The 25,660-nt window shown below is 47.5% G+C and overlaps 1 protein-coding gene across 5 annotated transcripts in view; it reads right to left on the reverse strand.

Moving 5' to 3' along the window:
• Nucleotides 1-14,082: 14,082 nt before the first annotated feature.
• CHCHD3 (coiled-coil-helix-coiled-coil-helix domain containing 3) overlaps nucleotides 14,083-25,660 on the reverse strand; it is a 130,985-nt gene continuing 119,407 nt past the window's right edge. For 4 of the 5 annotated variants that reach the window (XM_053942577.1, XM_053942578.1, XM_053942579.1 and 1 more), the window contains 2 exons: nucleotides 19,755-19,890; nucleotides 14,083-14,789 (listed from right to left, as the gene is read on the reverse strand). In XM_053942577.1, the coding sequence (XP_053798552.1) occupies nucleotides 14,763-14,789; nucleotides 19,755-19,890 (163 nt within the window). In that variant the 3' untranslated portion in view covers nucleotides 14,083-14,762. The remainder of the gene's footprint in view (nucleotides 14,790-19,754; nucleotides 19,891-25,660) is intronic. The other variant, XR_008430914.1, reaches the window with a different exon arrangement.

Genomic DNA, 25,660 nt, shown 5'->3' on the forward strand with positions numbered 1-25,660 from the left:
GCAGCTGTGGCCAGACGTGTCCTCAGGTCAATCCCCAGCTGTTGTCATTGCCCAGGAGCAGACAGGCACAGCTCCATCTATTACAGCAAACCAGGCAGGGTCAGGGCACAGAGCAAACTCCAGCTCACAATTACACATCCTTTTCAGCTCTGGCAGCTCTGTCACAGCCTCAGAGCACCCTGAGCAGCCTCCCAGCTGCTGGGCAGGCCTGGGAGTTCTTCCCTGGGCTAAAGGAGTCTGAACCATGGGATGGTTTGGGTGGGAAGGACCTTAAAGCTCATCTTGTTCCCAAACACCTTCCACTATCCCAGTCCTCCTAGTCCTGGCCAGCCTGACCTCCCCAAATTCCAGACTGGGTTTGGTCACCCTGTTCTGGAAAATGAGGAAATTTCATCATGGAAACACAACTATGCCAGGCTGAATGATCTCTTTCCCATTTTATTTGTGGTGGGCAAACAGCCCTGGGCTCTTCTGCACCCTCTGCTCTGACTCTGAGTGTGGAAGTTGTTCAAACAGAGGAAGGGGCAGAGAGGGCTGAAGGAGGAATTCTGTTAAAAAAAACCAAAAAAAATCCCAAAAAAAAACCAAAACAGCCCACAGGCTGTTCCCCAGGAGCTCCAAAGCTGGGATCAGCATGGCCCTTGAGTGCCACCCTCCTGCCCTGAGATCAGCCCTGGCTGCAGAGCTCCTGGCCGAGGGAAAAGCCCCGCTCAGCCTCAGGAGAGTTTTGGGGGAGCTGTAACCAATCCCCCCGACCCCTGCACCCCAAACTTCAGTGCCTGATGCTTTCACATTTTCCCTTTGGAGATGGGAAAAAAGAGGAGCTCCCTTCCCACCTCCAGGGGAATGGCTGGGATGGGAGCCCACCCAGCTGGATGGGGCAGATTTGGGGTGTGTGGGGAGCCTGGGGGGGACCTTGGCTGCCCCATCCCCTGCTGCCACCCAAGCTGGGGGAAAGACTGAGGAAAAGAACGTGCTGAGAGATTTCCAGTGTGCTGTCACCATGGAAACCCCTTCCCCAGCATCCCAGGGATGCTCACGGTGGCCACAGAGCCCTGGGTGGGAATGGGCAGGGGAAGCAAACAGGTCCTTGTGGCAGGCACATTCTTCTCTCTCTCTCAGGATCTTTTCATAGAGGAGCACAGGGAGAAGAAAGAGAGAACAATTTCTATTTCTGCCCCTTGTTTTTCCCATGTGGACTGTGTTTGGAGAATTGTTTCCCTGGGGTGATTGCTTGGTTGGATTCTGGTGGGGATTGTTTGAGCCTGGTGGCCAATCCAACCCACCTGTGGCTGGACTCTCAGAGAGGGTCACCAGTTGTGGGTTAGAGATGGTAGTTAGAACAAGCAGGTTTGTAGTTTTAGTATCTCCTTTAAATAGTATATGAATGGATTACAGCATAGTTATAATAAAGAAATCATTCAGCCTTCTGAGCTGGAGTCAGACATCAGCATTTCTTCCCACCGGCTTCACCTGCATTTACAATACACAGGGGAGTCCCTGTCCCTCAGAGCAGGACAGGGTCATGTTGCTATTGGGCACGAAATGAGTACACAGAAGCTTGGTAAGTTCAGAAGAGAAAAAGAGCCAATTTTATTTCTGACCTCGCAATATATGGAATTCCAAAAGTGACAGTGGATTGGAGGATGGAATTGCCACCTTTCCAACCACACTGGTCAAACCAACAGTCCATCAATTCTCTCCTCCCACAAAGAAGAATGCAAAACAATCATTATTTACATGGACAGTGTGTGAGAACTCCAGTGGAAACATGTAAACATTATCTGAAGGTATAAGAAGTTTTATGAGAACTTTAAAACTTCCAAAAGAACTATAAAACTTAACACTTCTAAAAGTCAGGGCAACAGGGCCAGCCTGCACATCCCAGCCACGGGGAGTGGCAAACTGAGCCCTGCCTTAGCCCTGGCACTGCCTGGCAGGGCTGGCAGCGCCTGAGGAGCCTGGGGGACAAGGCTGGGGACAAGCAAGGACATCCTGGGGGCACAGGGGGGGGGGAACGGGGCCACACCAGGGTGCTGCAAACAAAGGGTCAGAAGGAAAACTGCCTTTAGTCCCATCCTCTGGAGTTACCCACCAAGGGGAGTCTGCCACAAAACCAGGAGAGCAGGACAGGGAAAATATTCCATGAAAATACTCTGCTCAGCATTGCCTCTGGCAGCAGCTGTGCTCAGGCATCCATCACGGTGCCCTGGTCCCTTCTCCACCCCGTGCTCGAGCCAGCACCATCCTGGGCACAGCAAAGCCCCCCCAGACTCTCAGAGTGTTCACAGGGAGCCGTGCAAATCCCGTCCTGCCCCCCAGGAAAGTGGTGAAGGAAGGAGGGAGGATGGATGGGACATCCAGACCCCACCATCACAGTCTCCCTCCACCACCTCAAGCAGCTGCTCCCAAGTCTTTGCAAGGCCAGGTCTGCAGGAAAGGAATTTTGGGGCCACACCATCATCTCTTGGAGGTGCTACAGAAACACCTGGAGGTGGCAAACCCCACCTTGAACCGTGGTTTTAGGCTCCGTTGTCCTCAAGGGAAACTGAGCTGGATCAGGATCTGATCAGGATCAGAAAACCTACGTTTTGTAGGTGTTTGACACCTTCTTCAGCATGTTTCAGGATTTTATTTTTGTTTGTTTTGTGCCACACAGTATTTATTGTGTGTTTTACCAAACGGCAAGAAAGATGTAAACAGCAAATGATCAAAGCAAGAGAAATTTTCTATCTAAAGGCAGGCGAGCCAGATGGAGTTAATTAATGAAGATGTTTAGCACGAGAGGGGTTGGTATGCAAACAGGTTGTTCCCAGAAGTGTCAATCTAATCCAATAAACAACTTGTGGGGGTGTAAGAAATGCTGCTTTTGTCCCTTCCTTCCCATTAAAAAGGGCTGAGTGAAAACTTTTGTTGTCGCTGTTTCATCCTGGTGAGAAGGTTTGAGTTAACAGCACCCCCCAAAAAAACCCTCCCTGCTCGTTTTGGAAACATCCTGTCTGCATGTCCTGTTGCTTGAGGCAAAAGAGGAGTCAGGGATGCAGAAGCAAATTCCATGCTCAGCCTGCCAGCAAGGGAATTAATTATGGCCAACAACAACAACAACGTGGACATCACTGCAACAACTGCAGCCAGCCAGGAACCCTCTTCCCCATCAGAGGATAATTCAGGATGTTGTGTCAGGTTTTATTTGTATTCCACAAGATATTACCAGACATAAACCTCTGCGATGCCCCAAGGGATGGCCCCTTCAATCACTCTGCTCTGTGATCCACCCCATAACTCAGGTTTACAGTGCAGCTCTCTGCCACAGATTATTGATCAATTATCTGGCTCGGGCTGCAGCAGGATGGGAGGCCAAGCCAAGGGAAGAGGAGCTGGCAGCCTGCTCTGGGCAGCAGGGAGGTGTGTTCAGAATTCCTGGGGGCTGCAGGGATGGGGATCCAACAGTGTCAGCATCTCCCAGCAGAGAGGGGAGTGAGCTGAGGGAGATTCCAGAGCAGAGCAAGGAGTTGGCTCCATCTGCATCCAGTTAATCAGCTGCAGGATGGACCGTGGGGACAAAACGATGATCCAAGTCTTATTCACGGAAATCCATGGTTTGGGCTGGAAAGGACCTTAAAGCCCATCCAGTGCCATGGACAGGGACACCTGCCACCATCCCAGGCTGCTCCAAGCCCCATCCAACCCGGCCTTGGATCATGCCAGGGATGGAGCATTTGGGAAACCCACCAGGTCCTCACTGAGGGCAAAGGGATGTTATTTTTGTGCAGGAAAAAGAAGTCTGAAATCTGTTTCTGTGCAGCCTCACCTGGGTTTTTCCAAGCTCAGGGCCTGAGACACGTGGAGATAAACGACACTGCTGAAAAAGAAGTGTTCAAACCCCTCTCAAAATGCACGTTGGAAGGGATGGAGCGGGGCTGCAGGAAGAAGAGGCACTGACCCAAGGGCTTCCAGCTGTAAGTGATGAACAGAGAGCGGCACAACCCTGAAATAAAATTATCCTGATGCTTTCTTTCCCTGTGTCTCTGACATCTCTCAGGAGCCTGCTGTGACCACAGCAGCTTGGGATTGCTGAGTGATCTTCCCTCAAGCCTAACAGGTTTAGAGTAACCATACCAAGGAGAAACACCAAATAAGAGGTTCCCCTGGGTAAAGAAGTCTCCAGGACAGATCCAGACTCAATGTGTCTCAAAGCAGGAAAGTTCCCAGCTGTGGGATGATGGGGCAGGAATGTGACTGGAAAATGGCCTCGCTCATCTTCATCTCACATTTCCACCAGTCTGTGCTGGAAAAGGAGGTGGGAGGAAGGGTAGATCTGGATGGTTTTTGCAGTGGCAGCCCTGCACCTCCACAGGAGATCCTCTCCCAGTGAGAATCTGGTTTGTCAAGGTGAACATTCCCTCTGGGGCTCCTGAGGGAATGAGGAGATCTCAAAGGTCCCTTCCAACCCCACCCAACCATTCTGTGATTCTGTGAACTTTCAGGTAAAGTTTCAGACCCAAATGGGATGAGATTTGCTGTGTTATCGCCACGCCCTGGCTAGGAAAGGTCAGATTTGTTTTTAGACCTGCTGACACTCCGTGAATGCTGTGAGCAGACACCTCCCCAGCCTCCCTGAGCACGGATGGACAACAGCTTTTAAAAATTGCCCTTAAGGAATGAAAAGTTTGGCATTCACACCCCCTTAGGTGGCTGCAACTACAGAGAATCAACATCAAGCTGCAGCCAAAGGGACGTCCCTGGAGCCTGGAGTGGCCTTGGTGACCTAAATTGATGTGAAGTAGCAGCAATCCTTTGTGTTTCCTTCTTCAGCAATTTGGCTTCTCTCCGAGTCTGCCTTAAAGGGAGATTTCCTGGCCATGGGGACAAGGGCACTGCACTGATGGGTGTCTGAAACGCCAGCCCAGGTGTGTTTAACACCTGAAACCCCAGCCCAGGCCTGTATATCACCTGTAACTGCAGCCCAGGTGTATTTAATACCTAAAATTACAGCCCAGGTGTATTTAACATCTGCAAATACAGCCCAGGTGTACTGAACACCTGAAACCCCAACCCAGGCATATTTAACACCTAAAACCCCAGACCAGGTGTATTGAACACCTAAAACCCCATCCCAGGCCTATTTAGCACCTGTAACTACAGCCCAGGTGTATTGAACACCTGAAACCCATCCCAGGTGTATTCAGCATCTGTAACTACAGCCCAGGTATATTTAGCACCTAAAACCACAGCCCAGGTGTGTTTAACACCTGAATCCACAGCTCAGGTGTATTTAGCACCTGTAACTACAGCCCAGGTGTATTGAACACCTAAAACCCCAGACCAGGTGTATTTATACCTAAAAACCCAGCCCAGGTGTATTGAACACCTGGAATTACAGCCCAGGTGTATTCTACACCTGAAAACTCATCCCAGATTTATTGAACACCTGAAACCCCAGCCCATGTGTGTTTAACACCTGAAACCTCAACCCACGTGTGTTTAACACCTGTAACTACAGCCCAGGTGTATTCTACACCTGAAAACTCATCCCAGGTTTATTGAACACCTGTAACTACAGCCCAGGTGTGTTTAACACCTGAAACCCCAGCCCAGGTGTGTTTCAGAGCTGTGTGCTCAGGACCACAGCCCCTCTGCAGGCACCCCAGGCATGGAGCTGCACTGCAGGTCCCCACACTGCTGCTGCTTCTCCTGCGACCAGAACAGAAACAAGAATTTGGGTTTTGTTCCTTTTCCCTCCCTGCACAGCAAAGAGAAGGGCGTGAAATGCAGGCAGGTTAGAGAGAATCTCCCTGGCAATATTTCACACTGCCCCCAGTCCCTTTTTTTCCTGCTAAGGATTCCCATCCTGAATATTGAGCAACCCGAGCTCCCAAACGCTCTGGGAGGTGATGGATTGCTGCTGAATGCAGGCTGAAGTTTCAAGCCAACAATTCCTTTTCTCTGCAGACTTTTTCCCCACCAGAATCTGGGGGGCAGAGCATCTCAGGATTGTTTTTATGGCCAATGCTGTCTCCTCCAGGGGAACTGGGATCTTTAAGGGATGCTGGGTTAGGAATTGCTCTCATTACTTGTGGGGGGGGAATGCCCAGGACCACATTGGTGTTTTTTTGTACATGATCCTGCTCTGTGTGAGGGGATTAATCACCACTTTTAAGGAGGATCAGAGCTGAAATGATTTAACTTCTGAGCAGAAACTGCATTTGAAAAGGAAGGAGCCCACCCAGGGATCCTGAGCCTTCTCCTTCCTGCAGCAGGGAGGGGATTGGGGCTCCCCAGGGGCAGCTGGGATGGACCTGGGCAGAAGGGATGTTTGTAATCCCTTCAATCAGGTGGAGAATCACTTCTGGCAAGGGAAAGAGATCACTGAAGAACAAACCCAGAAGAAGGGCTGAACCTCCAGAACATCAGTTTGGTGTTCCTGCTGCTTGTCTTCAGTTTGTTGGAAGTCAAGAGTGTGACAAGTTGTACATCACCCCCTAAAAAATTAAATAATCATTGAAAAAAATACAGCTTTTCCCTTAATCCAACAACATTAAATACATTTAATAAAAGGTTGTCTCTGCTTGAGGGTCATGAACTTCCTACAGGCAACTTTTGGAGCCTTTGCCTGCCCTCAGCACCTCATGGTCTTGAGCAGGTGATTGTTGCAGGCTGAGACCCAAGGAAAAGAAACACCACAGGGTATCAGGGACAGCAGTGACAAACTGATATTTTGGTATTTTTAAACCAAGCTGGGCAAAGTGGTTGTTTGGACTCTGCTGTTTCTCACCTGAAGAGCTGCTGAGCCATTTCAGCTTTCCCAGCAAACCCAGGGTGTCCCAGGGAGGACTCGGTGGCCACACAGCTCCAGGACAGATCCAACACCATTCCTTAATTAATTGTCCAGAGCAAAACTCAGAAACGGGAGAGAAACAGCCACCCACAGAGCCAGAGCCCACTCCTGGTGGGTCCATTACACATTCCATGTCCTCCAGAGCCCATGGGGCGTTCTCCAGCCTGGCAGAGATATTTCCCCCAGGAAACAGAGGCATGAAAAGGCTGAATGATGCATTCAGTGATGCTCAAATTAGAGACCACGTCCCCTGATCACAGAATCACTGGGGTTGGAGAAGATCTCCGGGATCATCGAGTCCAAGCTGTGCCTGATCCCCACCTTGACCCCAGCCCAAAGCACTGAGTGCCACATCCAGGAATTCCTTGGACACCTCCAAGGATGGGGACTCCAAACCTCCCTGGCCTGACCACCCTTTCCATGGGGAAATTCCTCCCGATGCCCAATCTGGGTGACCCCCACGGAGCACTTGGCATCTCTTGCATGGACCAAAACTCAAATTCTGGTTGGTTCAGCTGGGGAAAGAAGGGAGGTGACACCACCTTGTCTTGAGTCCCACCACCTGGAATGTTCAAAAAACCCCTGGAGGTGGCACTTGAGGACGTGGCGTAGCGCTGGCTGTGGGCTGATGCTTGGATCTGATGATGTTCAAGATCTTTTCCAACCTTAACGATTCCACAACCTCACCTTGAGCACCTCGGGACCTGCAGGAAGCTCCAGCCTCGCCGGGCAGCAGAAGGGAAGGGCCTGAAAGGCCACCAGGTCCCAGAGGTATTGGGAGGAGCAGCCCAGCAAAGGGCAGGGGCTCCGTGGGAGCCCTGAGTCACCGAGGTTCGATGACACACACGGGTTTGATTCTCCCTCCGCTTCCTTGGTAACAGCTTTGCTCAAACCCCCCAAAGTGCTGCCACGTCAGACTAAAATCCTTCCATTTAAAGAAAAATAAACCCCACAGCAAGGCCAGGCTGGGAGGTGACTCACAGTGACGCCGCTTCAGAGGCTCCCTGAGGCTGCACTTGGCATCCAAGGAGCACACGGAGCTCACTGGTGGAGGGAACGATTCTGATCAGAGGCACATCCCAGACCTCGTGGTGCTTCCCGGGAAAACACCTGCTCCAGAAGGCCTGGAGTGGCTCACAGCCAGCTCTTGTTTTACTGGGGGTTATTTAATATCCCTTGCTGTCTCTCTCCCACCTGCTCTCTCCAGGAATTTCCCCCCAGACCTGCAGGAACAGAGAACTCCGGCTCTCTTTTGCCACAACATTCCCTTGCTGCTCCTCCAAGACCAAACTGGGACCAAGGCACAGGAGCTGTTTGATGCTAAAAAAAAGCACCCTTCTGTTTGATGCTAAAAAAAAAGTGATTTTCTTTCTAAATCAGTTCCATCTACCTGCTCCAGCCTCACTCAGGTGTCCCCTTCCCAGCACTTCACATTATTCCCAAAAACAGCAACACAGTGTAAAACCACAAATCTCTCCTGCTCTGCTCCTTTCCTGTGCCCAAGCAGCTGGATCCTGGTCACAGACTTCTTGTGGCAAAGGTAATTTTTTCAGGCAAAAGCAGAGGTTTCATTTGTCTGCCAATTCCAGGAGTGGAACTTTCAGCACAAACAGAACTCAGAGCCCTTTCCCTGCCCTCAAACACCCCCTGGCTATCAGCCAGAGCTCACTCAATGCTGCAAACTCCTTTATCAGGCTCTGCTGTTTAAAGGCAGCTCTGGGATACAGATTTCTTGTTTGCCTGCTTTTCACCAAGAGTCAGATTAGAAGAACATTCAAGCTGACTCTGACCTTTTCAAAGCAGGCCAAGTGTTAATAACATTAAAACTGAGAAGGGTGAAGAAAAAATTTCTCACTACCTGACATAGGAAACAGGAGAGAGATCCAGTGAATTCTCAATGTCTGGCAAAAATATTTCATCTATTAATGGGCTTTCATCTCCTTGCTCCCACTACGCTTCACCCACTGAACCTTTTGCAGATCTGATCCCTCCACCACGATCAAACTTGTGAACAACGTGGCAAGGAGCTGAAGGAACTTGTGAATTTCTTGCTATCAGTTTTTATGGAATAGTGGACTCCAGCATGTGCCAAGTCCCTCCCAGCCCTGCTATTTCTGTATCGGCAACAGATGAACACGAGGAAGAATCTGCTTCGTCTGCAGTTTACTGGGGAATTAGATCCACTTCCTGCAGCTCCAACCTCCCAAATGAGCACTGGCAGCTTGATCTTCATTTTGGGATCACTGGGACAGCTGCACTGCCCCGTCCACCCACAGGACTTGGTGAGGAAGGAAGGATGATTTTCCTGGGCAGAAAATACCTGGTTTCATAAGACACAGGCAGAAAAAAAACTCACCTCCAGGTGCTGAGCTGCACAACAAGCTGGAAATGGCTCCAAGGCCAGGGTGGACAGGGCTTGGAGCAGCCTGGCCTAGTGGAAGGTGTCCCTGCCTGTGACAAGGGTGTGGGATGGGATGATCTGGAAGGTCCCTTCCCACCCAAACCAATCAGGGATTCCATGGAATGCCTCTGCTGAAGCAGCAAAGCAGCCCAGGGGTGAAGGGATGTGCGGGATCCAAGACAAGGAGGAGGGATCAACCTCAGCAGTGACACTGGGACACACCCCAGCAGCTCCCCAAGAAGCGTCCCCACCCAAAAGGTGTCCCCAGCACTCTTAAGGAAATATAAAACCTTGCAATGAACACACCACTGCTGGGTGATCTGCCTGGAATCCTGCCCGTGGCACAAACACTTCTGGGTGTCATCAGAAGGTGGCTCAAAAGATTTTGGGCACAGAACCTCTGACAAACTGGGAGTTTAGGGTTATTTCTCCTCCAAACCACCCCATTTCCACCAATGCCAGCTGCAGCTTCCCATGCAGGAGGTGAAGGGTTAACCTCGGGGGGTGCTGCAGCCTGAAACTCAAGGTGCTCCCTCCAGCACCTCCCAGCAGTTACTGGCTTGAGAGAGAATCAAACTAATTACCTTAGTAATTACCCAACTAATTGCCTCTCTAATTAACCAGTGTCTTTGTTCACGTGGAGCTGACATCCTTGAGGAGGAGCCCTGGCTCAGTGCCCCACGTTCTCGTGGAATTCTGCTGCCTCTCTCAAGGACTTGAAGACCCAGGTCCCCCTCAGACCACGGCTGAGCTCTGGTCCTGTCCCTCTTCCCCAGGGAGGGGCTGATGCTGCTCCAGAACCCTGATGATCAAACCAGAGCTGCCCTTGCTGCCAGGCCCTGTTTGACACCTCTGAGAGCAGCCAGGGAGGTGACAGAGCCAACACAGAGCTGAAAGCAGCAGGGTGTTCACCTGCAGGACCCACCAGCAGCACCCCTGCCCCTGTGCCTCACCTCCACGTGAATCCGGCCCTGGGAGGTCACTCACTGCTTGTAGGAATATAAAAAGGTAAAAGGCTTTAGAAAGTGCAAAAAGGCCCCAGAAAGTAGACATGAAGCTGAGAAAAGCTGGGAAATTTCAAAACCTTCTCATGGGAAGCGAGGAAGTGAAGAACCAAGTGAATACATTTATATTTATCATAAGGAACAAGAAAGAACAAGAACTTATTGATAGCTCAAGATGTGAAAACTCCTAGATATATGCTTTGCAAAGATAGGAAAAGTTTCAATCTTAAATAGTGAATTATTGTGTATTGTTTGGGGTTCACAGAAGTCCTTTTGTTAATGTTAAACCCACGTGAGTCCTTTTCTAATTGGTTAGAGTAGAATGACTTTACACTTTTATGCTGTTGGTTCAAAGACTATGTAGAAAAAGGCTTTGCATGGGCTGCCATCTTGTCTCTGCTCTGGATTTGGATGGATGTGGTTGTTTCCCTGTGTCTCTTGCTTTTTGTTTGTATGATACAGACAGATAATAAATCCTAAGTCTGCAGCCAGTCAGGGCCTGTCCTGTTGGTGAGACACGGACCCATCCGGCAGAAGTGGCGCCCCGTGTGAGGGCACCACCGTGTCCTGAGCTCTGCTGTGACAGAAAAAAAGCCCCCAGCTCCTCAGGAGTCAGTGCTGGAAAGCTGGAACATGAGTGGTGTCACCAATGCTGGCCATGGCCCCCAGAGGGTTTTGTGGGAAGAGAGGCTGAGCACAGAAAGGGCTCTCCTGGCTGCAGGACCTCACCACCTTCTGCTCTCTTGTCGGAGTCCAGGACATCCCTCTGGCTGCCCTGGCTGTCTCCAGACCCTGGCAGGGGGCTCAGAGACCTTGGCAAGAAGTCAAAAACACCTGTGACTTCGATTTTAGCCCGTGGAAAAAGCTGCCAACTCTGTGTGAGGAATTACAAGCCACAAGGGTTTGAGTAGTGTGATGGTTGAATTTACACAGGGTGAAAAAGTAGAATTTTGCGGCTTTTAGAATGGGGTTCAAGGGTACAAGATGGAGGGATTTGGGTGTGTCCTGACCTTCTTCTCCTTCTCCTTGCCCTCCATGTCTTTGTGTGATGGTGACACTTTTCTGTTGGTTTAAGGTAGAGACACACTGTCCAACAGAAATGATAGATATTGGCAAGATATTGTAAACATAATAGATGTAATTTGAATATATAATGTAAACACCACCCTAGAGGGCACACAGATTGCCATGGCCTTCTTGCTAGACACAGCTCAGCAGGTCAGAGAAAGAATGTTATAGATAAGAGAAAATAAACAACCTTGAGAAGCTGATCCTATGCATTCAGACTCCTCCTTTGGCTGCACGGGCTGGGAGAACACTCTTGGGGTCATCCCAGCACTGCAGACCCCGAGACTCTCTCCTCCCACATCCCCTCTTGTGTCTCCAGCCAACTCCCAGAGTTTCAGCTCAACACAAACCATCCCAAATTATGGACTGACCAGGTCACAAACTCCACATCTGCAGCTGTTTTTGCCCAGCTCTAAATCCTTGTCTGCCTTTGCCTGCAGCACCCAGCTCCTGATGGAACAGGACTGACCATGGGCAGGGAGGCACAGCGTGCTGCCACCTGGCACGGGACAAACCATGACTTCTGGGTCCTGCAAATCACATCTGACACCCTGGAAAGAAATCCTGGCACTTCTCCACTCTCTCTGTCCCTACTACTGGTGAAGGAAGCTGGCCTTGCTCTGTCCCGTGCTGGTGTTTGTTTGGGATCTGCAGGTGCTGAAAAAGGTCACAGAACCATAAAATTATGAACAGGAGGGAAACTTCTCCATAGGTTTTCCATACTAAAAAACCCCAGGAAATGTGGTAGTATATTTCTCTTTATCTTAGGATTTTTTATAGAGGTGTACAGAGAGAAAGAAAAAGCAATTTTTATTTTTGTTTTTCGCATGTGGAATGTGTTTAGAGAATTGTTTACTTAGGGTGATTGTTTGATTGGATTCTAGTGAGGATTGTTTGGGCTTGATGGCCAATCAGATTTACTTGTGTTTGGACTTTTGAGAACAGGGTTAGAAGTTGTCAGTAGTTAGATATGATAGTTAGAGAAAGTAGGTATGTAGTTTTAGTATCTCCTTTAAATAGTATATTAATGTATTTTAGCATAGTTATAATAAAGAAATCATTCAGCCTTCTGAACTGGAGTCAGACATCAGCATTTCTTCTCATTGGGCTTGCCGGCATTTTACAATAAGGAAACTTCCAAGATTTTAATATTTCAGCACCCACACCAGCAAGTGGTGAGAAGGAAAAAAATCAAGCACCTACAGCAGGACAGGGATGCAGGTACACAAAACCAGAGGTGGCAGAGATGGTGGTGAAATACCAGAAATATCCAGAATTACTGCTCTACTTTAAAAGATAAAGGTTGTCAACACCATGGACAGTTCTGAAGCCCACACCATGGACAGTTCCAAAGTCCAGCCCATGGACAGTTCTGAAGCCCACACCATGGACAGTTCCAAAGTCCACACCACCACCAGGGCAATTTTTAAAGTCCCTACCCTGCCACCAGCCTCACCCAAGCCCAAGCCACACAGGCTGCAGATGCCAGCCCTGATGCCACAGAAGATGTTTAAAGAACACACCACCTCAAACACAGTTGGAACAAAGCAGGCAAGGCTGACTCTCATTGCTCGAGGCTGTCAGGATGAGAAACCAATAAACATTTGGCAGTAAGAGAGACCTTCCTTCCTGACACAGCTCTTCCCCTGATTTTACAGCATCATCTGGCCTGAAAAACGTCTGCTTTTCCTCTATGCTGTGTTTTGCTGCCAATTCTGAGTCTGGCAAGGCTGGCTCTGCCAACTTCTTGGCTCTCTGTTACAAAAGAGAACATTAGAGAGAAGGATTTGTGAGTTAGCTGATTTGTAAACACTACAGCAAGTCACCGTGTAAACACGGTGCTTATGTCCCTGTTGTTTCCCCCGAGCAGTTTACCTGGCACCTGATGTTGAACTCCAGGATCCTCCCTTCCCACCAACATTACAGTTGCTTGGCATGTAAAAAAAAAAAAAAAAATCCCAGCTTCTCTGGGTAGCATTAAAAAAAAAAATCCTTAATGAAACAGTGCTCACAAAGCATCTTGATAATTAGGAAAGTCACTGGTAATATTTTGCATGAATAATAAATGAGATCCACAGGTGCACCCGCAGTTGTTCAGTAGGATGAGGTTCAAACACAGCCAATTAGAGAGGGAGAACAGGTAAATAAACAGCAGAAGGCTCCAGACCCACTGCTCATTTGACATCATTACTTTCACTATTGTGTATAAAGTCCCTTCTAAGACTGCTTGGGACAAGGAGTGTGGCAGTTTTTACCTGAAGAAGAGGAATTAAAGGAAACTGGGTTCTTGCACAAAGCTGGTTTGGAGATTTTGGGGGGGTTCTGCCCTTTCACAGAATCCCAGAATGGTTTGGGTGGGAAGGGACCTGAAGACCACATCATTCCATCCCCCTCCCATGGGCAGGGACACCTTCCACCATCCCAGGTTGCTCCAAGTCCCATCTAACCTGGCCTGGGACACTCCCAGGGATGGGGAACCCACACCCTCTCCAGGCAACAAGAGCTTGTGCTGCTCCATTGACAAGCGTTTCCCAAGGAGGGAAGTGGTGGTGGATAAATCACAACAGTCCCATCACGTGGGATCCTTTTAGGTGGCTGTGATGGAAAACAGCTCAATCCAAGCCCCGTTCCTGACACCAGGGCTGGCTGTGCATGAAAGTCTGTGCTTGAAAGCTTCAGCAACAACATCTGCTGGGAAAGCGTGATTGACACAGCAGAGGGAACACCATCCACCCCCGAGGAGTGGGAAGGGAGACAGACTGCAGCATCAATCTTGTGCATAAAATAGATTTATTGTTGGTACAGAGCGAGGCATTTTTGTCGGGACTTGATACGAGCGAGGAGCACAACAGAACCATCCCATGGAAATAAAGGCCATGGAGCACCCTAAGCGTTGGGTCACGAACATCATTCCAGCAGAAGGCCTGCAGAGAGAGACTTCATCAAGCCAGGTCATTTGGGAAATAAGTTAAAGCACAATTTACAATTCTACACTGCGAGGAGAACTCTTGACACCGGGACCAGGGGCTGCTCCCGAGGAACGGCCGCGTCCCGGCGCTGCAAGGGTTACACCCCCTGCCTCTGACAGAGAGACATTGCTGAGGAGATTCTACAGTGAAATAGCAGCATTTGAAGGATATTTCCCCTCCCTGAGGTCAGAGAAAGGCTCTTTTCTTTCCCTCCCTTCAATCACCCGTAAGTGGGCTTTGATGCGGCGGAGCAGCGGCCTCGGACGGGCGAGCTCTGATGGAACAAGACCCAGGTCTCGGCTTCCCGAGCGCTCAGGCTGATTGAGCCGTGAGGATGCTGCCCTTCAAATGGCTCTTCCACTCCTTCTCTTTATTGGGCTGCCCTGCAAATAGGCTGCTGGGTCGTTCTTGGGGAGAAAAAAAAAACCAAGCTCTTCTGCTGAAATTAGTTGATGGTCTTGTGCTTGATTCGGACAATGCCTTTATCCTCCTCTCCCAAGCATTCTCTGCTGCAAAAACGATCAGAGGGGAGGGAGGAGAGAGGGAGAAACACATATTTCAGTAACTCCAAGTTATTCTGAAGTTTGGCTTCAATTCCTTCCTAGGATCTGTATTTTTTTTCAAATAAAAACGCAGCACAAGAAACGTTGTTGATAAACACATCATGCCAGAGACAAGTCACAGCAGCAGAATGAAGCAGTTTGAGGACTCAACAAGGCAGTGGTTTGGAGGCCTGAAGAGTCTCACTAATGATCCATTTTCATCTCCCCTCATGCTATCGTGGCTTTAGTGCTGCGGCTGTTAAAGGAAATTAAACCACCTGACCTTACAATAAGAAAAATCCCATTCCCAGCAAAGTCTTGAGGAAAAATATCCTGAAAACATCCAACACTGAGTATCCCTTGCCTGGGTTCTGAGTCAGAATCAAAACCCCAACAGTCTGAACATGTGGCGCTCATCTTGGGCTTCATTACAGAACCACACATGATGGGATGGTTTGGGTTGGAAAGGACCTTAAAAATTATGTTCATTCTTTTCACTAGACCAGGTTTCCTGTCCCTGGAAATGTTCCAGGCCAGGCTGGACAGGGCTTGGAGCACCCTGGGATAGTGGGAGGTGTCCCTGCTCATGGCAGGGGGTGGAATGAGATGATCTTTAAGGCCTCTTCCAACCCAAACCATTCTTCTTGCCTACAAAACCCATCAAACAAGTAAGGACTAATTATAAGTATCCTTGCAAGAAATAGCAGGAAGGGATTTGATAATTCTGAGGCTTTATGTTAGGAACAAACCAAAATTTAAACCTTGGAATCTTATAGGTGACCTCCAAACAGCTGATTCGGGTGTTTGAGCAACACTACAGAGCTTGGAAGTCTGGGCTGCATTGTCACAGTCATGGAAATTAGGGAAAATTAACAATAAAGGGAATTAAAACCATGTCAGGTTTGGCTTCAACCAAATTCCCATTTTATTCCTAAAAATAACCTGGTAAACTGTGCTATTCCACCCAGTTCCTGCAAGGGTTAAGAGCTGCACTTAGACTGGATTTTAGGAAAAATGTCTTCCCCAAAAGGATTGTCCAGCCTGGCACAGCTGCCCAGGGGGCAGGGCTGGAGTCCCCCTTCCTGGAGGGATTTAAAGCCCCTTAAAATGTGCATGTGGCACTTGGGGACATGGTCAGTGGTGGCCTTGGCAGTGCTGGGAATGCTTGGACTCCATGGTCCTGGAGGTATTTTCCAACCTTAACAATTCTGACTTTAAAGTTCTCCAAGGTATCCACACGAAGAGGTGGTGCCCGTCCTTGTGCCCACAAAATCCTGCAGCACCCACAGAGGAGAAGAAGAGGCTGATGGAATAGAAGGAGTCACTTTTGTGCTCCTTGGGTGCATTTGCAAACAAAAATCTGGGGAAATTTCATCCATTACCAAAACATCCAATCCATGGCACCCCCATGGAGACTTCTGGAAAGCTCAGGAAGGCTCCTCTACCTGGAAAACTCCTTTTTTGCACAGGAATTACAGACTCAATCCAAGCCATCTCTGGGCTGAATATTAACTTTATGTCCATTTAACACTGCACAAATTAGCAGAGGAAATCCCCAAGGGATCTAAGAAAAAACGGGCTACTTTTGTTCACTGTCCTAAGGAAAGAAATTGCAAATATTTGTTCATCACATCCATATTTCTGCCCACAAAATTTCACCTTCAGACTAACAAGGGTGTTCCAAGCCTTGCTTTGATTTTATCTACTTTTTTTGGGTTTTTTTTTTTTTTACATAACCTCATGAAGGGAAGCTAGTCCATAATAAACTTCCTTCAATGAGGGCAGTGTTAAATGATGAGGTCTTTTGGTTGCATTTCAATTCAGTGTTTCCAGATCCACAAATTCCATGTATTTTTCTCTTAGACTGGAAATTGGTATCAAGTAAAAATACTGGAGGATGAGGCTAAAATCTTGGTTTTATTCTATTTAGGATGCATAATTAAGGACCCACTTGGTCCAACAAATCAAAATAGTGATTACAAGGCTGAAGGATAACGTTTTGTAGCCAGGCTGTCAGGCACCAGCAGCTGCTGGTATTGTTATTTTAAGTATTCTTAAACCTCACCTGCCTGCAGAGGCCTGAATCCTTCTGGAATTCAATGGTTTAACAGGAAATTATTGCACAGATTTGTTAAACCATGCACTAGTTGTGTTTTTATATAAGAATCAGAACTTCTTGTAACCCAGGAGGGAGAAAAATTTCAAAAAACACCCCCAAAATGTCTATTTTAACAGTTAAAGTCCATATCCATGGCTGGAAAACCAGGAAAAAGGATTAAAAAGCCATGGATGGTCTGGCTGGAGTTACTTCAGCATAAATAAATGCCAGACACAATCCAAATATCTTCCCCTTAATGGCTCCATTAGGTTAAGTTTTCCTCTCCATTACTGGCATTATCATTATAATAACACGCAAACATTAATAAGAGAGTTTAATTTATCTCCCCAGCTTCTCATGACTTTGGGAAGAGATTTCAAGGGAAGATACAACAATGTGTCAAACCCCTCTGAATTAACAACTCTCTGGGCTTTTCTAAAGAGGGGAGAAAAGGACAGATAGAGACATGAGATTACAGACAGCATGAGAAATAAGGAGCACACAGAAGAGAGGGGGAGATAATTATAAGCAAGATAGGACAGAAAGAGGAGTCAATAAATTCAATTTATGAAAAGCACAGAGTGTGCTCAGCCCGAGCACAAGTGCCCAGACTCACCGCCAGGAAATCGGATTAGTTCACTTATTTGCTTTTCAATATCTTGCTCTATTCCCTCTAGCAAATTTTCTTCTTCCTTTGTTTCTTGTAGCCAGTGTCAGTTAACTTTTTCATTTCTGAATCTGCCATTTATCCCCCCCCTCCTCTGACTCCCAACCAAGCGCACAGGGAAGGTAATTTTGAAGTGATTTTATAGCAGCATTTAGGAATTATTTCAAAGTAGCTGTCTGGACATGTGGGCAAACAGTGAGTAAAAATAATTACAATTACAGCTGCAGCACGTGGAGGATGGGCTGGAGCTCATTATGAAAAACAATTGCTCCTGCTTGCAAATATTTCCATCATAAAAGGCTTCTCCTTCTCTGTTATCATGAGAGAAACCTCTCTGAATTCTCATCTTGAAGCATGTGTGAAACAGAATAAGAAACATTTAGGAAACACTTTTAACTACTTGACAGGCTTGGATGAAGATCTTCAACACAAAAAAAAGGTGTTTAAAAGGGTTCAAAAACCTAATGCTCATATTTATGCAATTTGCTTTTCCTGCACCTTCTGAACATGAATTAATTCATCCCCATCAGAGTCTTCTGAAGAAATTCCTATCAGATACAAACTCGAGTTAGAGCTTAAACATGTCTAAGTAATTAATCCTTTTTTTTTTTTTCTGGTTACTTTAAAAAATAATTTAAAAAATTATACATAAAGTAAATTAGTGCTGCAGATGCTGCAGGGCCATGGGGAAATGCACTAGAGAACAAACCAAAACAGGGCTACAAGTGACAGAACAAGAGGAAATGGCCTCAGGTTGCACCAGGGGGGGTTTAGGGTGGATATTGTGGAAGATTTCTTCACTCAAAGGCTTGAGCCCCCATTCCTGGGGGGGATTTTAAAGCCTTGTGGATGTGGCACTTGGGGACAGGGTCAGTGGTGGCCTTGGCAGTGCTGGGGAACTGGACTGGATGGGTTTAAGAATCTTAATGATTCTGTGATTCTTATGTTATTCACTGGAAATAACTAGGAAAAGAAGAATTTTCCTAAAAAAGGAGATTGGTGCATTCCAAAATGGGCAGGAGGAGAAAAGGAATCACAGAAGGGCTGGGGTTGGAAGGGACCTTAAAGCCCATCCAGTGCCACCCCAGCCACAGCAGGGACACCTCCCACCATCCCAGGGTGCTCCAAGCTGGCCTTGGACACTTCCAGGGATGGCACAACATCAAGGATCATAAAGGATATAATAATAAACAATATATAATAAAGGATATAATAAAGGAAGTGAATTGGAAGGGACGGGGAGCTCTCAGTGACTGAGGAACAAGGAGCAGTGTTAATTCCAGCAGATCTTTGGGAACACCAGCTCGAGGCTGCAGCATTTTAAAGCAAAAGGTCACGGAGAAGGATCAGAGGCAAAGTCTCAGGGATTTTCTGCCCAGGCAGAGTTAAGGCCAGGGAAGGTGATTACCATGATCAAACACCAGCCGTGCTCGCCAGGTCTCCACTATCACATAAAGATGGGTGTCCTCACGTGCTCAAATATTAACTCACAGATTTGGGCAGAAATAAAGATCAACAGACTGATTTAAGCAATTTTACACATCCTGCATGTGAGCTGTGAGCACATCTGGTTTGTTTAAGAACACAATTGAGGTCAATGTATGCATTTCTGCATTTGAAAGATGCAAGCTGATGAAAAAGAGTAAAACTGAGAAATTGTAGCTTCTTTTAATTTAATGATTTACATATTACTGTCATTTTCCTTCATGCTGCACTAATAAAGCATAAAGATTTTAATTGGCAGTGACATCCATGCCCTACAAAACTGGAAGAGAGGAGGGCAAGAGCAGGTAAAGGGCAATTTTAGAGCTTTGCATGACACATGACAGAAGAAATCAAGAATTCCAAGTGGTCACCAACGTGGTTTGAGACATCCATGAGTTTCTCATGTTTATGGCAAAGACTACCAGGTATTTTAATCCCCTTGTTTTACTGCTAAAACTGGAGATAACAGGAAAAAGCTGCCAACAGCAAGAGCTGCTACATTAAACAACAGCTTCCCAGGGGAAGAGATGGAAACCTGAGCATTTAAATCAGCTCCAAGTGGTCTCCACAGAGCTCTGGGAATGTACACACTTGGGAAATGCTCAGGCATGGAGGAAAGACTAACTGGAAATTCCTCTGCTCATCATTCCATCATTTTTCAGTGAGAATAGGTCCAGCTCACCTGTTTGGCATGATTGACACAGTGCAGGTACTGGCTGGCCAGGGCAGAGCAGCTCAGGGTCTCCTGGGCATGTTCCCGGTAGCACTGGAGGATTTTATTCTGCAGCTCCCCACAGATGGGGTGGGACTCGTATCTCCTGTGGAAACAGAGAACAGCTTCAAGTTTTCCTTCTAAAAACATCTCAGGAAAGACAAAAAACTTGAATTATTTTATTATTATAGATTTGGTTTGGGTTGGAAGGAACAAAGCACATCCAGTTCCACCCCCTGCCCTGGGCAGGGACACCTTCCACTATCCCAGGGTGCTCCAAGCCCTGTCCAACCTGGCCTTGGGCACTTCCAGAGGAAAGAATTCTTCCCTGTGAGGGTGGTGAGGTCCTGGCACTGATTGCTCAGGGCTGCCCTGATGCCTCAGGGTTTGGCTTTTATATTTTCACATTCTGAGCTGCTTTAGTGTGTGGGTCTGAGCTTCACATTATGGGATGGGGAGCTCTCTGCACAGAGCAGGGAGACAAAACAATTCCTGCTCCAGCTGGGCACCAAGGACAAATGATCCAAAGCTCAGGCCCAGGAGCACAAACAGCGTGGGCTGGAGAGAGAAAAACAAGCAGGATGGGAGTGCCTGGGCTAAAGCTGGAATGGGACAATGAACTGCAAGGTGCAAATGGAGCAGAGCTGATCCCAGTGAGAGCCCCCGGGAGCGCTCGTGCATTTTGGGACCATTTTGGTTCCTCTTGGCTGCAGCCCTGGCTGGGCTCTGGTGCTGCCCAAGGTGGATCCATGGAGGAGATCCTTTCATAAATCCCTGCTTTGTTCTTTAGCTCTGCCCAGCCTCTGCTCCAGCTCAGCCTTCTCAAGGCATCATTTCCATCCCTGGAAGTGTCCAAGGTCAGGCTGGACAGCACTTGGAGCATCCTGGGATAGTGGAAGGTGTCCCTGCCCATGGAATTGGGGTTGGAACTGGGTGATCCTCAAGGTCCCTCCCACTCTGTGATTCTGATTCTCATTTTGCTGATTGGCCAAGGCAGATTTCCTCCAGCAGGGAAATGAAACACAAAGCACAGACGTTGCTCCTTTGGGGAATTGATTGCTTGACAATCACTGAAGACATCGTGCTAAAATAAAGAGACTGTTAAGTCACCTTGATTTTACAGTATGTACCTATATAAAACATCTCTTCCTCCTTTCATTCATTACCCTGAATCTGTGAAATCTAAACCAGAATTTAAATGCAGTCCCAGGTGCTTCCACACTTTATGATCTCCAAGTTCAAACTTCTGCAGACTCTTACGGAGGAGGATTTTCCCTTAATCCCCCCTCTGCTGAGATCAGCACGTGCTTCAAAGGCATGTCAGGCATCAAAATGTGCAACCACAAACTGCTGCACATGGAGGGAGGATGGCAAGGTCTGGATTGGGACAGGGAACACAGAAACAGCAGGGATGTTCTCTGTAGCCATCTCCCAGCAGTGATGATTTAGGTCCAACCAAACCAGAGCTCGATTAAAATGCCCAAACCCCTGGTGTGAATTGATAAATCAATGCAAGAGAGCCTGAATTAACTAAAAATACCCACAGTAAACCTTGCTGTGCCTTTATTCACAAGTGATTTTAAAGTGAACTCTTATATACAGGTGAAGAGAGAAAGGAATGGGCTGCTCTAGCATCACTGCATAAATTCTGTCAATGTATATAAAGCCATTTCAATGGGGGAACTCTCTAACCCGTGATAAAGAGCTTTTGAATTGTGTGGTTTTTTTCCCAGAGTCACACCATCCGTGACCAAAATCCAGGTATTATTCCTTATTTGAATGTTCCAAAGGATTCTGTACATTGCCAGCCCTATGGGAGCCCTGTGAGATGTAAATCCAGATGTAAAATCCAGGTATTATTCCTTATTTGAATGTTCCAAAGGATTCTGTACATTGCCAGCCCTATGGGAGCCCTGTGAGACACATCATCTCCTGCCCCTCAGTGACTTGTTTTCACACTCTGACTTTTACCCCCCATTCAGGGGGGATTTTTGAAAACCTGCCCTCAGTTCTGTCCTTGTGAGAACAAGGCCACTTCCTTCAAGCCAACCAAGTCCATTCCTTGGATTAATCTGAAGGTGAGAACTGTCTCTGTATTGATCAGCTGTGCTTGTTCCACTCCCCTAAAGCTCTGTTGGCACTTTTGGGAAAGCACTAAATGAAATTACTGCCTGGCATTAAAGGGCCATAAACCACAGGCTGCAGGATCTCCTGTTGGGAAAGGAGGTTCCAATGTGCATTGTGGGAACCCCTCCAAAGGGATTCCCATTGATTTCTGGACTCACAGGAGTCCAGATGGATGGTCAGAAACAACAGCAAGGAAACTCCTCCAAAGGGGAATGAAATACCTCCCTAACAGAGAACCTCCTGAAGCTGCTGTAATTACATCAATTAATACTTAAATGGGATATTGGGAAGGAATTCCTGGCTGGGATGGAGAAGCTGTGGCTGCCCCTGGATCCCTGGAAGTGCCCAAGGACAGGTTGGAGGGGGCTTGGAGCACTCTGGGATACTGGAGGGTGTTCCTGCCATGGCAGGGGGTGGACCTGGATGGGCTTTAAGGTCCCTTCCAGCCCAAATCATTCTGTGGTTCCACAAATAAAGGTCATTTTACAGAAGTATTTAAGGGTCTGTGGGGTTTGACTGAGGGAAAAGCTCGTAAGAAAAGGTAAATAGTGCAAACCCAGCAATTACATGGAATCTATTGGGAAAATGTGGAGGCTTTAAATGCCTGAGTAGATAAAGCAACCTGCTCTGGTCCCAGGCAGGGCCAGGAGATCCTTAGAGCAGGAGGTCCCTTTCCTGAACTATCCCACCATCTCTATTTTGGGACATGTGGCAGGAAAAGAGTCACCAGAGTATCACGGAGTGGTTTGGGTTGGAAAGGACCTGAAAGCCCATCCAGTGCCACCCCTGCCTTGGACAGGGACACCTTCCAAACCCCAATCCAACCAGCCTCACCTCCCCCCCAGCCAGGAATTCCTTCCCAATATCCCATCTAAATCCCCCCCCTTTCACTTTCAATCTCTTGCCCCTTGTCCTGTCACGATCTGCTCCTGTAAAATAAAAAAGATTGTGTCCTACACCGTATTGAATTAATTAATTAATTAATTGCTCAGGGATTTCACAACTAAACTGAAGGAAAACCACAAACCATGAAGTGCAGCAGGAATGCCAGGGAATGCTGACACATCTCCAGCTGCAGTGCAATTCCAGAACCCCTAAACAGAACCAACACACCCAAAATCTCCAACGCTTTTCTCCGCACAATCAACACGAGCAGCAGCCACGTGGCACGCGAGGAACAGCGTGGTTTTATTAAGTTTGCAATTCCCTGATCTGCTTTCCCTTCTCCAGCTGTTCCTGAAGCACCTCCCATGCCGGAATAATCTTTCAGTGCTGGAATAAACCTCTGAGGGAGCCGTGCACCCACCTTTTCCAGAGAGCTGATGCATCACAACCTCATAAAGGTAATAGGATGAAAACACAAAAGGAAACGAGAGACAGTCTTAAAAAGAAATATTCTATGCTAAAGCATGAAAAGAAAATTTAATGAAGGGAAGTTTGTACTCATCTGGGCTCTCTCAAAGAGCATAGCTTATTGTGCTCCTGGGGGCTTGGGGAGAGGAGCCCCTTCATGGCATTCAAACAAAATGTCTACTAAAGAGGAAATCTGAAATCACCACGGTGAGCTTTGCGAGTTTCGTGCTAAAACTGACACTCTCACTGAAGGAATCTGAATGGCTGATGAGTTTCCAGCTGTGCCGGTATCTGGCATAAACCCCCTCCCCCAGATCAGGACTTCAGGCAATTGTCATAAAATATGGGGAAAAAAAATAGCAACAAAAAAAAGGAGAGCATGAGATAAAAATAGTGCCATGAGATGGGCAGGAGTACCCAGGGCTTAATTTAATTCCTCATTAAAGTGCTGACACCCATCAAAGGCAGCTGATTTTATTTGTGAAACCCTTGGCTACTTCTGAAGTAGTGAATTAAACAGCCCAGACTGATCCTCTGTGTCCGAGCAGCACAGCCCAGCCCAACCCAACCCGCAGCTCTTCAAGATCAAATCTTGCTGTGCCTCCTCCACAGAGCAGCCCAGCACATCCAAACCACAAACTGGGGGTGGTTCCCCAGTGCTGGGGAAGTCCAGGGAAGTCTTAACTTGAAAACAAAACCCTACAAAGGAACGTGATCCCACTGAGCCCCAGAGCAGCAGCACAGGAGGGTGTTGGGGAGGATGTTCTGACCTGTTTTATTTTAGCCCTACTGATGCAGGAGAGGAGCCACGCTGTGACCAGACCTGGCAGAATGCAAAATAAACAACAAAAAAGGAAGGTGTTTCTTTTCTCAGTGTTCTCAGAATAAACATGAAGATAAGGAAGAACAAATGGATGCAAACAAATGGTGAAACAAAGGAAACTGAGGCAATTCATACCCTCGAGGTGGGCAGCCCATGAAGTGTGTAACAGCTGAGTTGTTTTCAGGTGCTTTATGAAGAGCCAAGAGGGGTTTCAGATGGATTTGTGGGAATTTAATCAATTAACGTTGTCTGTGTCCAGCAGAAATTCCTTCTGAGAAAAGGCAAAATGTGTTTCATGGAATCATGGCGTGGTTTGGGTTGGAAGGGACCTTAAAGCTCACCCAGAGCCACCCCTGCCATGGGCAGGGACACCTCCCCCTGTCCCAGGCTGCTCCAAGCCCTGTCCAGCCTGGCCTTGGACATTCCAGGGATCCAGGGGCAGCCCCAGCTGCTCAGGGCAGTTTGGAAAGGGGAGGAGTGAGGGGTGAAGGTGGAGTCACAAATGCTTCAGAGAGAAGTCAGTAGGGAACTGGAAATAGCAGGGAAGCAGAAATGGGACAGGCAGGGCTGGGAGAGTGAAGATGTGTGATTTTTCTGAGGAAGCCAGTGGCAGGATGAAAGGGGATGATGTGAATTTGGGGTAGGAAAATCTGCTTTCACCAGACACAGTCAGGGCAAGATTCTATTACTTTTAGCCAAAAGGAAAAAAAAAAAAAAAGTAAAATAAAGGTTGGTAGCATGAGCAGAGATGGATTTAGCTGAGCAGATGGACAGGAAAACCACAGTGGAGGGATTCAGCAAAAGAAATGTGAGCCCAGCTCAGGAGACCCTGAGGGAAGGGCAGCTCCAAGCTGAAGTGTGGAGGACACCTCTGAAACAGCAGCAAGGCACTTGTGCTCTCCATCACCACCCAAAAAGGTGCTGGTGAGAGGATTCTTCTTTTCTTAACATTACCTCACCCAAAAAGCCTCTCCCAGCAGCATTGCTGCCGAGCGAATCCACAGGACGGGTTTGTAGTACAGAAAATAATTGTAAAACACAACCCAGGGGAAAAAACAAGACAAAAGGGCATATGGTAATGAAAGTCCTCATTGCTGCACCATTATTTTTAGTTTTTACATTAATTTACTCTTTATATTAAACTATTTTTAAGGATTGTTTTCGCACATGCAGTAGGTGATGACTCGAAGGCGCGTTACGGAACGTGTGAGGCACAAAAACCAAATGGTTCCGTTCTTCTCCGAGTGGCTTGGAAGGAATAACACAGATCTGATTGCTGAATATCTACAAATGCTGGTCCCTAATCAAGCTGTGCCCACACAGAGCCCTCACAATCACTGCGTGGGAAGTGCTGCCAGCAAAAGATCAAGTACTGCAGCGTTGATTCTTGCTTTTATTTACACTCGGATGCAGAGTGTGACTTCTCCAAAAGGTGTAAAAGAAAGAATTTTCCTAATGAATCTCTGCTGAAATGCTGGAAGAGAACCATGGTGGTTTCTGCTCTGCAATTGAGAATGTAAAATCTACAGAGTTAATGCTAAATAAATGACTTAAAGATTGGAATACAGCTTAC

The sequence above is a fragment of the Vidua chalybeata genome, chromosome 5 (assembly GCF_026979565.1).
Source record: "Vidua chalybeata isolate OUT-0048 chromosome 5, bVidCha1 merged haplotype, whole genome shotgun sequence".
In the NCBI taxonomy this organism is placed as follows: domain Eukaryota; kingdom Metazoa; phylum Chordata; class Aves; order Passeriformes; family Viduidae; genus Vidua; species Vidua chalybeata.